The sequence below is a fragment of the Lepisosteus oculatus genome, chromosome 13, assembly GCF_040954835.1.
Source record: "Lepisosteus oculatus isolate fLepOcu1 chromosome 13, fLepOcu1.hap2, whole genome shotgun sequence".
Lineage (NCBI taxonomy): Eukaryota > Metazoa > Chordata > Actinopteri > Semionotiformes > Lepisosteidae > Lepisosteus > Lepisosteus oculatus.
The window spans coordinates 3,562,413-3,575,029 of record NC_090708.1 but is presented as its reverse complement, the minus strand read 5'-3'; the positions used below and the strand labels follow the sequence as shown (position 1 = coordinate 3,575,029).

Here is a 12,617-nt window from a genome sequence, read left to right as displayed (position 1 = left end):
AAACAACAGTGTAAACTACAGACACAAATACATAGAAGAAATAAATAATTTCTCTCTCGAGTTGTATACATGGCACTGTAATGATTCCCGGAATTAAATTAAATGTTTCACATAAGGACGTGCCTGTTTTCATCAGAAAATAATTCTTACAGAGGTGTGATTTCTCATACAGGCAGTGCTCATTTTCTTGTAAAGCATAACCTGCATAGACATAGACAGTTCAAAGCTTTGTCTTTCCCCCTTATTCCCCTACACACCCAAAGGAGGCTCCATAGTTGAGACCTTTGTTTTGGTCTTGTCAGTGTGCCAATACACTCTTTTCTCCTATCTAACAACCTCTGTCTGTGACATTGCAACTTAGCAACATAAACCTTAGAAACACATGACTGAATAGCCAACATTGAAAACAGCCTTTCAAACTAACATCACGTTTATAATCAGCTGGAAAATGTTTAAAAAAACAAATTCGGGTTATAAAAAAATAATCTCAGTGGCTCAGACCTCTGTTGGTTGTTATTTGACTGCTCTTTCTCTAGAGGCACCTTCCAACATTTGATTTACCTTAGAGAATCAGCAGTTTAATACGAGTAAGAACTTCTCCTAAGCACCTGAGATACGCAAGATACTATATAACAGCAAGAAAATGAATTAATTTGTCACTGAGCTATTAGGCAACTCTGAAATGCTGCTTCTGAACATAGTACTGGTTGCACTGCTGATAAGTGCAGAGGAGCCAGTCTGCAGGCTGCAGGACAGAGAAAAACTACCCGAGCTATCTAAAGATGGTGATATCATTATTGGAGGAATATTTTCATTCCGTACTGGGATAGACAGTGAACTTTACTCCTTTGAGACAAAGCCACAACCTTCACAATGCAAAAAGTAAGTACAGTGCTGAAAATTGATGTTCACATTCTGTCCTAATGCCTGTACTTGAGTTTTATTTGAGGAATTGTTTGTATTTCACCATTGCATCTACAGTATCTATCAGGTCACAGCTTACCGCTAATGCAATCTTAAGATTACTGTACTATGAAGAAACTGCATAATGATTGCTATAACTGATTAAACTTCTTCAGCTTAAATTTCAGAGAATTTCGATTTGCTCAGACAATGATCTTCACAATAGAAGAAATAAATAAAAACACAGAAATTCTCCCAGAGGTTTCCCTTGGCTATAAGATTTATAATGACTGCGGTTCTATGAACATACTAAGAGCTGCAATGGCCCTGATGAGTGGACTAGAAGAAACAGCCAGCAACAGGTCCTGTTCTAAACCAGTCCAGGCTATAATTGGGCACTCTGGATCCACGCCGACAATTGGATTTGCAAGAATTACTGGACGGTTTCAGATACCAGTGGTAAGAAACACTCATTGTTTTTACCTCACCAATAGTGCATTACAGGAATTAACTGTCACAAGAACAAAGCATCCTAAGAAAATCAAATAATTGTCTCAAATTCAATTTGGGAAAGACAATCACCAGAATTCTGTTATGCTGAGCTGTAATCATTAAAGTAACAATTATTTGTCCATTTAAATTAACTAGTGTAGTAAGTTTACATGTCAAATTTTACAGTGCTTTGCATACTTCCTTTCCACATAGATCAGTCACTTTGCTACCTGTGCTTGCCTGAGCAACAGAAAGGAGTTCCCTTCATTCTTCAGAACCATCCCCAGTGACTATTATCAGAGCAGAGCCCTGGCGCAGCTCGTCAAGCACTTCGGATGGACCTGGGTCGGGGCAGTCAGTGGTGACAATGATTATGGGAACAGTGGGATGGCAACATTCGTACAGGCTGCCCAAGAGGAGGGAGTGTGTGTTGAGTATTCAGAGGCATTTCTCAGGACAGGGCCCCACCACAAGCTGCTCAGAATAGTGAACATTATAAAGCACTCCACCTCCAAAGTCATTGTAGCCTTCATGTCCCACATTGAAATTAACGTTCTGGTCGAGGAAATGCTTCGCCAAAATATCACAGGTGTGCAGTGGATAGGCAGTGATGCCTGGATCACAGAGAATTCTGTTGTAGCAGGGGGAGGCTATAAGCTTCTCAGGGGTGCAATGGGCTTTGCAGTCAGCAAGACAGAAATCCCAGGTCTGAATGACTTTTTACAGGATCTCCATCCCACTCAGTCTTCTAGCGGAGCATTTCTGAGGGAATTTTGGGAAACTGTTTTTAACTGCACTTTTTCAATCCATGGCATGGAGTATGAGAATAAAAAGCCATGCAATGGGTCTGAAGACCTAAGAGACGTGGACAACCAGCTGACTGGTATGTCTGAGCTGAGATTCTCCAATAACGTCTACAAAGCTGTGTACGCTGTGGCACACGCCCTGCACAGCCTGTATGTGTGTGAAGACAGCCACGGTCCCTTCACCAACAACACCTGTGCAAGTAGGACACAGATACAGCCGTGGCAGGTAAGAAATATCAGCTATGGCAGTTCACAATTGCTTTAAGATATAAAATTAGATCTTTTTAAATCATAATTTGTGGCAAATAATTTGGTTCCGGAATACTTGTGAAATAATCTCGCATAACACTTTGCTAAATGTCTTTCTGCAATATCTGTGAAATTCTCCACTTTGACTGCTACAGTGCTGGCAACAACCATAATTTTGTAAGGATAGTGAATACACTAAGTCTAGAGGCAAACACGCTGAATGATTATACAGGTCTGTAACTGCATTTCATCAGTGATAAACTGTTGTTTCAGGTGTTGCATTACCTGCAAACAGTGAATTTTACAACTACATATGGAGAGAGAGTGTTTTTTGACTATAATGGAGACCCACCAGCAAGGTATGAGTTAATAAACTTACAAAGCAATGCAGAAGGACACACCGAATTTGTCACTATTGGTTACTATGACACATCTCGGCCAAAAGGACAACAGTTCATAATGAACAATGTTAATATCGTTTGGGGAGGTGGCTGGGATAAGGTGAGATTTTTTTCCTCTAACATCAAATGTGATTTGTCATAGATATTTTCCATATTATGTTAAAAGTGTGTTTTTGCATAAATTGAATGGAAAAACAATGAATAAATTAATGAATGAATTAATGGAAACTATTTCAAGCCCTTCATCTGCTAATTAAAGAATGAGCCTAGACTTAGTAAAAAAAAATACATCACCATATCACTGTTTTATTTCCAGGCATCTTTATATGCCTGTGCATGAGACACTTATTTTTAAGCATGGAAAAACATTTTACTATTTTTAATAAATTCTCATTTCAAGGTGCCTGTGTCAGTGTGCAGTGAGAGCTGTCCTCCAGGCACTCGGAAGGCTGTTCAGAAGGGAAGGCCTGTCTGCTGCTTTGACTGTGTACCATGTGCTGAAGGAGAGGTCAGCAACATAACGGGTAAACATAATATACGTTTTCATCACTTCTAAACAAGTTTCATTTTCATCTTCTTCTAAATTCTAAATGATAATTATTCAAGGAAAACAAGAGAACTTTTCAATGCTTTTTACACAATATACTGTAGACATACAGTAAATGCACTTCTCACAAGTACTATAGGAATTAAAACTGTATATGAATGTATTATTCATTCTTAGAGTTCTCGTGTATATTGTATGCATAAACTGTTATTATAATTGCTCTTACTGTAAATATTTCTGAGACTAATCTTTCATACATCACTGGAACCTCAGCTCTTTTTTGAATATAATTAAAAAATGTCCTTAAAATATCTATTGTTACTTTATGTTCTCAGTTATACCACTGACAATTATTAATTAAGTGTGGAAAGAAATACCATTTCTCTTCTGTGCAGAACAAGTAAACAAAATGGCTATATGAATTCTGTTTACAAGGCAGTATATTTACATATAAAAGAATAAAGATTTGTATATACTGTAGAATCATACAACCACAAATCTTTAACACTACTCCTTTTTACTTTAAATGCTGAAATACTAGCCCACACTTGCTTATAATACCGTACACACAAAATTAAAAATTGTGCACAGAGAAAACCATTGTATATACCAGAATAAATTAAATACTCATGTATACATTGAAAAGTTCACTAACTAAAACTTTGTTTTTAATCCAGATTCGATTGGCTGTGTGAAGTGTCCTCTTGAATACTGGTCCAATGCTAAAAGGGATGAATGCATCTATAATGAGCCAGAATTCTTGTCGTACAGAGAAACAATGGGAATATTGTTGGTGTTGTTTTCAATAACAGGCACTTGCCTTACAATAATTACAGTTATAATATTTTATTGTTACAGAGACACTCCACTTGTAAGAGCCAATAACTCTGAACTGAGTTTCCTTCTGCTCTTTTCATTGACACTGTGTTTCCTCTGTTCACTTACTTTCATCGGCCAGCCCTCTGACTGGTCCTGTATGTTGCGCCACACCGCATTTGGGATCACATTTGTCCTGTGCATCTCTTGTGTTCTGGGGAAAACAATAGTGGTGTTAATGGCCTTTAGGGCTACACAGCCAGGCAATAACATTATGAAATGGTTTGGTCCCACACAGCAGCGGTTAAGTGTTCTGGGTTTCACACTTGTGCAGGTCTTAATTTGTGTTCTTTGGTTAACAATATCACCTCCTTTTCCAAATAGGAACATGAAATACTACAGAGAAAAAATAATTCTGGAGTGTGACCTGGGATCTGCAGGTGCATTCTGGGCTGTGTTAGGGTATATAGGATTCCTCTCTGCCATGTGCTTTGTGCTCGCTTTCCTGGCTCGAAATCTGCCTGATAACTTCAATGAAGCCAAATTCATTACATTCAGCATGCTCATATTCTGTGCTGTCTGGATCACCTTTATCCCAGCTTATATCAGCTCCCCTGGGAAGTTCACAGTAGCTGTGGAAATATTTGCTATTTTAGCTTCTAGTTATGGTTTGCTGTTCTGTATTTTTATACCAAAATGTTATGTTATATTACTCTATCCTGAGAAAAATACAAAAAAGCATTTAATGGGTAAAATATCCAAGTGATCAAAGTGCGGCTTTTATTAAAATTATTTCACTAAAGGTTTTATTCCTTAATGTATGAGATTAACTAATGTAAACATCCTAAAGCTGCCTACCTCATACAAATTGACATACAGTACACAATCTAAAGATTGTCAAATGATTCAGATACCTGTTAAATGTTAAAACTGACTTGTACAGTAACAATGATGTTTAAAACAGTAAGACATCAGTCCTAACTGATGAACTAACCTACCACCTGCTGGTGGAGATTAGAGCAGGTTTACCTTGCAGGTGTTTTTTTTTTTTGCTTTACCATAGGGAATTCCCCTGGCTTCATTCAATTAAGCTGCTGGTCTAAAATAAACACAGCTGGTTTATCACAGGATTGGTTTCATTGTGGAATATTTTTTCATCTCAAATAAAGGCAATAGGTTTTTTTTTTTGACTTTTTAAAATTCTGCCTTAAGCTGCATATACAGTAGATATACTGTCATTTAACATAAATCCTCCTATACTGACTTCCTTAGGTTTGTATAAGGCAAATTTTTATAACCTAGTCTTTTGCAGGCCCTTAATACCAAAAGTATAAAATATAAAGAAGAAAAAAGGTTTTCTACAACTACAACTGCTTTTATTTATTTGTTATTAATATTCTGTACTATACTGTACAATACAGCAACTACAGTACTGATTATATCATTATGGAAGTGTGTTTGAGTTTTGTTTCAGAAATATAAACCATTCAGTTAACGATAACCATCTTATTAAATAAAAATATAGTTAAATTTATCTAATAGCATCAGAATATGGTAAAAAACCTTAACTACAGGAAACTAACCATTGGAAAACAGAGGGATCGTCAAATTAATTTAATAATACTAATAAAAAGAATGCAAATTAGGAAGAGGAAAACAGGAAGTAAAATCCATATAACTTTTTCCTTAAAAATGAAAATACGACTTTGAGAGGTAATATACAGAAAAAATACACCTGATACGCTAAAAAGGCAGAAAGAAGAAAAAGAAAGGCACAAAGGCCTGCAGGTTCTTCTTTTTCAAAACCAACATAATAAAATAGGCAGTGAGCTACAGTATATCTATATTCTATTAAATATATACAATATATATACAGTACAATAGTATATACAACATTACAGCATGACTATCTGCTAACCAGATCACAGCTCCACACCTTTCTTAGATTGTTAACTAACATAAACTGCTAAATTTAACTGCAATAAACAGAGCAAAGTTTCAGAATCTTGTGACACATTATCCTGAACATTTTTAGTAAACATACAGTTTTAACATGTAGTCAAAATTAGCTGATGTTAGGACTGATGTTTTGTTCTTAAAAACTAAAATTTAAATTATTTGCGATTTTGGGGGGAATCTGTGAACCTTTTTGCAGTACATATACAGTACAATATAAATATCTGTATTTTGTTTTGTTTTTAAATTAATGGTAATGTCTTTATACAATTTAACATTTAATGGTTAAAGTATGTGAGAAAAACTGTATTATCCAACACTGACACGTTGAAAATAGTATCTCCAAATGAATCAGTGTGCACGATATCAAAGCTTTGGACTGGATTAGAAATTAAACTATTTCTGAAGGCCACGCTTCTACCATGATATATCAGATGTATGCCTACATACAACCGCTTTCCAACTGTATTTCTTCAACCCAGAAAGGCCCTGTAACAAAATTATCAATGCTGATTTCACAAATATACTGTACGATAATTTTTTCTACAAAGTTTTGGCTATCATATAGTAACAAGTAAGTGGAAACTATTAATAATCTATTTCTTTGTGCTGAACATTATTACAAAACATACAGTTCAAGATATAATTAAAATTGGCTAAATGTTTTCCACTAATTACAGAACTTTGTGTTACCTTTAAAATTAAGAGATTGTTTCCAAGACAGGACAGTATTTGATACAAGGTGAGAAATATGTACAGTTGTTATGCCTAAACAGCATAATGGACAACAATAAAAAACTCAGAAAATAAAATATTATACAAGAATTATACAAATGTAAAGAAAGGTGGCAAAAACATTTGGAAGTCCACCAAAGTACAGAAAGGTCAATAGCTGAAAATGTTAGCAAGACCAAGAAAACAAACAAGAAAAATCTCTAATGGCCTAATGTAAAAGATGGCCATAAAATCTCTTTTTGAATGACATAAAAAAGAAGCAGAACTGGTAAAGGTATCAGCTTGAAAGAGAGCAGTACAGTGATTCCAGAATTGATGGCACTTCTTTTTTTCCAAATTAACTTAAATTAAATCTTTGCAAACTAAATAAAAAAACTGTCATACTGGAGTGTGATCTGGGATCTGCAGGTGCATTTTGTGCTGTCCTAGGGTATATATTCCTCTCTGCCATGTGCTCACTTTCCTGGGCAAATTAATTACATTCATATTCTGTGCATATTTCCTTTTATTTATCAGCTCCCCTTAGAAGATCACTTTAGCAGTGGGAATATTTATTAATTAGCCTTTCATTTTGGGCTACTGTTCAGCTTCCAGAAGTTACATTATTATTTATAATTGAGAAGAATAAAAAGTTGGGTTATATGTCTTCAAAAGCTTTTTTGCCAGAAAAATATACTTTAAATATGCTCCACATAAATTTGATATTCAATTAGGGTAATATGAGCAAAACCGATTCAGCTCCTTTACTTTTGACCACCATGGAAATCACTGCTTTAAAAAATCTCACAGTTGAAGCATTGTGGGAGGATTGTTACATACATTCAGTGTCCTATATAAAATAAATGTTGTTATTAAAATTGCATAATGCTTTGTAAAATAGAACATAATCTGCAGTTACTACAATGTAAAACATATGTTACTTTCACTGAAAAATATTTTAAGAAATGGGCAAGTTATGTTTATGTAATAATTGTGGAAAAATTCAGTCTACTTCTGGCCCCTGGAGCAAAGAAGAGAAGCTGGCCTTAACTTTCACAACCCTAGTACTTTCTCTTTGCCCTGTAACTAACCCCAGGCTACATGCGCAGAACCTACCCGTGGCTCTAATCAATATTATTCCTGGAAAATCAAACAGATTTAGCAAACATCTTTTACCAAAAGTCATATTCCTCTTTTGAATGTTGGCTGACATTATCAGCAAAGAGAGGAATAACAATTAACTCACAATAATCAATACATAGTGTTATATTTGATGTACTACTGCTTGAGCTGTGAATTGCTAAAAAGATGGATTCATGTAGTGATGTGGAATATTTTATCAAGCTGATGAACAAAGTAGAAAGTCGGCATTTTGTTTGGACTGAAAACCGAAATGAAATGCCTTGTATATACTGAAAGCTAAGCTCAGCAGCCAAAATGCAAAATCCAATAATGATTCTATGCATCATTTAAGAATAAACCTTAGCATGGCAGCAAAAGAGTCATGAATCAAATTCATACAGTACCCCATGTTGATAAAACATATATTTTACCCATATGTGATGATGAACATTTCCACAGAAAGGTCTATCTTTTGAAAGTGCAATGTGTACAGTTACATGATAATTGCAATTAAGACCACGGCCTACTAGTTCAAAGAACATGATACAGCTAGCACATGTTAGTTCACATTTTAAAATCAACTGGGAAATTAAATAAATTAAAAAACAACAACTTCGAAATAACAAGAATAGCACGCATATCCTCCATGGTTCAGTGGATTGTAATTCGGCTGTTCTCTGGAGGCACCTTCCAACATTCAATTCACCTTGGAGACTCATCGATTTGAAGAAAATAGTTAAGAAACATAAGCACCTACAATACCCGTGATGCTATATAATGGCAAAAAGCACAGCGTTGTGTCATTGAAAGGGTTAGGCTACTCTGAAATGCTGCTTCCTGCCGTAGTTCTGATCGCACTGCTGATAAGAGCAGAGGAGCCAGTCTGCAGGCTGCAGGACAAAGAAGAACTACCCGAGTTATCAAACCATGAGGAAGGCATTATTGGAGGACTATGCAGATTTCACATTGGGCTGGACTGCGAACCATGCACCTTTGAAATAATACCTGTTCCTCCAGCTAAGAAGCAGTAAGTATGTTCATATATACAGTATTATAGCATCATTAGACTTAATTTATACATAGCGCTATTTATCAGCAATACGTTTTGCTATATTGTCTAGCAGAATACCATAAACAGTTTGCCTGTATACTCTCTCGTCTCTAAGTGTTTTAATTTAGCATCTTACATGTATATTATTACATGAAGTACAAGAGGGTACTCTAGCTGCGTCAGCATGCGTAGGCTGCAAAGGAACAAGTAAAGGTTGTGTCACACCTGAAGAAGGCTCCACACCCGAAACTTCATGTTTCTTTTCTTCTCATTTTTAGCATGGACTAAACCTTAACCTATTCCTGTATTATTACATAAGATACATACCAAGGTATAGAATTAATAAAAAATAACAGTTCTGGCAATAGAAATATTTTATCCAGGAATTATGTGATTTTGATACGGTATGCACACATTTTGTTATACAGTATTACACACATACAGTAATTCAATCAAACTTCTGTCTTCAGTTTGAATTTCAGAGAACTTCGGTTTGCTCAGACAATGATCTTTGCAATAGAAGAAATAAATAAAAACACAGAAATTCTCCCGGAGGTTTCCCTTGGCTATACGATCTATAACAGCTGTGGTGACATGAACATACTGAGAGCTTTAATGGCTCTGATGAATAGACTGGAAGAAACATCCAACAACAGGTCCTGTTCTAAACCAGTCCAGGCTATCATTGACCACTCTGGATTCACCCTGGCAACTGGACTGGCCAGAATAACTGGATGGTTTCAAATACCAGTGGTAAGAAACACTCATTGTTTTTACAGTAACTGACCTACTGTACATGTACTGTATAGTGCATTACAAGAATTAAGAATCACAAGAAGTAAGCATTCTAAGACATTCAAAGGATTTTCTTAAACTTAATTTAGGTAATAAAACAACTTTGATCTTTATATAGACTTTAAACATTAAAGTAACAATTACTGTATACTGTATATGTATATTAAAACTAAATTGCTAGTTCTATATAATTTATATTTACACAATCTTTTACAGTGCTTTGCATTATACTTCCTTTCCACACAGATCAGTCACTTTGCTACCTGTGCTTGCCTGAGCAACAGAAAGGAGTTCCCTTCATTCTTCAGAACCATCCCTAGCGACTATTATCAGAGCAGAGCCCTGGCGCAGCTTGTCAAGCACTTCGGATGGACCTGGGTTGGGGCAGTCAGTGGTGACAATTACTATGGGAACAGTGGGATAGCAACATTCGTACAGGCTGCCCAAGAGGAGGGAGTGTGTGTTGAGTATTCAGAGGCATTTCTCAGGACAGGGCCCCACCACAAGCTGCTCAGAATAGTGAACATTATAAAGCACTCCACCTCCAAAGTCATTGTAGCCTTCATGTCCCACATTGAAATTAATGTTCTGGTCGAGAAAAAACTTCGACAAAATAGAACTGGCAACAAAACAGGAGTTATGGAAAGTCCTGGTGCAAATGACGGGAATTACAAAATTCTCACTGGCATGATCAACTTTGCAGTCAGCAAGATTTTACAGGATTCTACCAGTTCATTTAGAAGCCAGTTTTTGAGGGAGTCATGGGGAACTGTGCTTAATCATCCTTTGACAACTCACAGTGTGGTACATGAAAAGAAAATGACATGCATTGAATCTGAACATTTAAGAGACATGGATGACCAATCTATTGAAGTTCCTGAGCGGAGCCACTACAAAAGAGTACACAACGCCCTGAACTCAGTGGTAACTGAGCAGTGCTGTCTGTGTGAATGCGAGGATGCACATGCTCCTCTCGTTAGTGAAGACTGCAAAAACAAGACAAATACAAAACCATGGCAGGTAAGAAACAATACTAATACTACTGGTGTGTTTACTTCATAATAAGTTACTAAATTAGTATTTTGAAACATATTTCAAGGTACTGAAAAATTTACGTAAAAAACATACTTGATTTATGTATACTAAACCCTTTTAAATAAAAATTGTGTTGTTGGGAACAAATTTGTCCAGATTCCTGCTCCTTTACGTGACTGTTTATATTGTAAATATTTGTGTACTGTATCAACAGCGTTACTGATTCAGCAAACCTCCCTACTCACTTATTACAGTGCTGGTTTACTCTTACTGTGCAATATGCCCTTTTCAGGTGTTACATTATCTATGGATAATGAATTTCATAGCCGAAAATGGAGAAAGAGTATTTTTCAACAGCAGCAGAGACCCGCCAGCGATATATGAATTAATAAACTTACAAAGAAATGTAGACGACAGCACTGAATTTGTCAATGTTATTTACCACGACACATCTCTACCAAAAGGACAACAGTGCATTATAAATAATGTTAACATCATTTGTGGGGGTGACTGGGATAAGGTATGATTTTCTCTTCTCATATTAAATGTAGGAACCACAATAAATCATGTTTTATGACGAAATATAGTAAAGAAACAGTGAACAATATTTTAAACATTTCATCTTCACAGTAAAGACTTATTTGTGTACAAAATTAAATTGAACATACATATTAATCATGATTTTATCAACAGGTTGTTGCATATCTTTTCATGATAAAAATAAATTACATGAACATTTCTCTCAGGAATACAAATGCTTCAATGTCACTATCATCATCGTTCACTGATTTAAAGGTGCCTGTGTCAGTGTGCAGTCTCCCAGGCACGGGTAATGATGTTCAGAGAGGAAAGCCTGACTGCTGCTCACACTGTATGCCATGCACTGAATCTCTCCCAGCAGGTATTACAAAACAATATAATCTACAAATCAATATTTCTTTCTTTTCATATGTAGAATACTGTTCAAAAACATAAAAGAACAATTTAACATTTATTACAAATTATTGACTTAAAAGTGTTTTTACAAGTGTAAGTAAATTCATAGTAAACTTTTTTGTTAAGTTAGATAAATACAGTACAGGTTTATGCTACAGTAATAGTTATAAGTGATCCTATAAGATCCAAAAGTTCTATATGTAACATTAGTTTCTTTAAATGACCAAATATATACGAATACATATTATTCATAGTTAAACATTAAGCAATGATGCATAGAAATTATATAAATCATAGAATAAGTTATAGCGTACATCACTAAAATGCAATTTCATTTTGTTCCCTTTAAAAAACAGATTCCATTGACTGCATGAAATGTGCATTTGAATACTGGTCCAATGAAAATGGAGCTGAGCTGATCTTAAAGGAGACTGAATTTTTGTCCATTGGAGAATTAATTGGAATATCGTTGATGTTATTTTTGTTAACAGGTGCTTGCTTTACCGTAGGCACAGGTATTATGTTTTATTGTTATAGAGAAACTCCACTCACAACAACCAATAACTCTGAACTGAGTTTCCTTCTGCTCTTGTCATTGACACTGTGTTTCCTCTGTTCACTTACTTTCATTGGCCAGCCCTCTGACTGGTCCTGTATGTTGCGCCACACAGCATTTGGGATCACATTTGCCCTGTGCATCTCTTGTGTTCTGGGGAAAACAATAGTGGTGTTAATGGCCTTTAGGGCTACACTGCCAGGCAATAACATTATGAAATGGTTTGGGCCCAAACAGC

The 12,617-nt window shown here is 35.7% G+C and overlaps 1 protein-coding gene across 1 annotated transcript; it reads left to right on the top strand.

Moving 5' to 3' along the window:
- The first annotated feature begins 1,098 nt into the window (after nt 1-1,098).
- On the top strand, nt 1,099-5,341 carry LOC102689624 (extracellular calcium-sensing receptor-like). The gene is made up of 5 exons (XM_015360710.2): nt 1,099-1,362; nt 1,609-2,427; nt 2,724-2,951; nt 3,252-3,375; nt 4,076-5,341. The coding sequence occupies exons 1-5, from the start codon at nt 1,114-1,116 to the stop codon at nt 4,978-4,980; spliced, it is 2,325 nt and encodes a 774-aa protein (XP_015216196.2). The 5' UTR covers nt 1,099-1,113; the 3' UTR covers nt 4,981-5,341.
- The last annotated feature ends 7,276 nt before the right edge of the window (nt 5,342-12,617 follow it).

Coding starts and splice junctions, on each gene's coding strand:
- LOC102689624 (XM_015360710.2), top strand. CDS start 1,114: ATGATCTTCACAATAGAAGAAATAAATAAAAACACAGAAATTCTCCCA. Junction 2,428..2,723: donor CACAGATACAGCCGTGGCAG/GTAAGAAATATC, acceptor CTGTTGTTTCAG/GTGTTGCATTACCTGCAAAC. Junction 2,952..3,251: donor GGGGAGGTGGCTGGGATAAG/GTGAGATTTTTT, acceptor TCTCATTTCAAG/GTGCCTGTGTCAGTGTGCAG.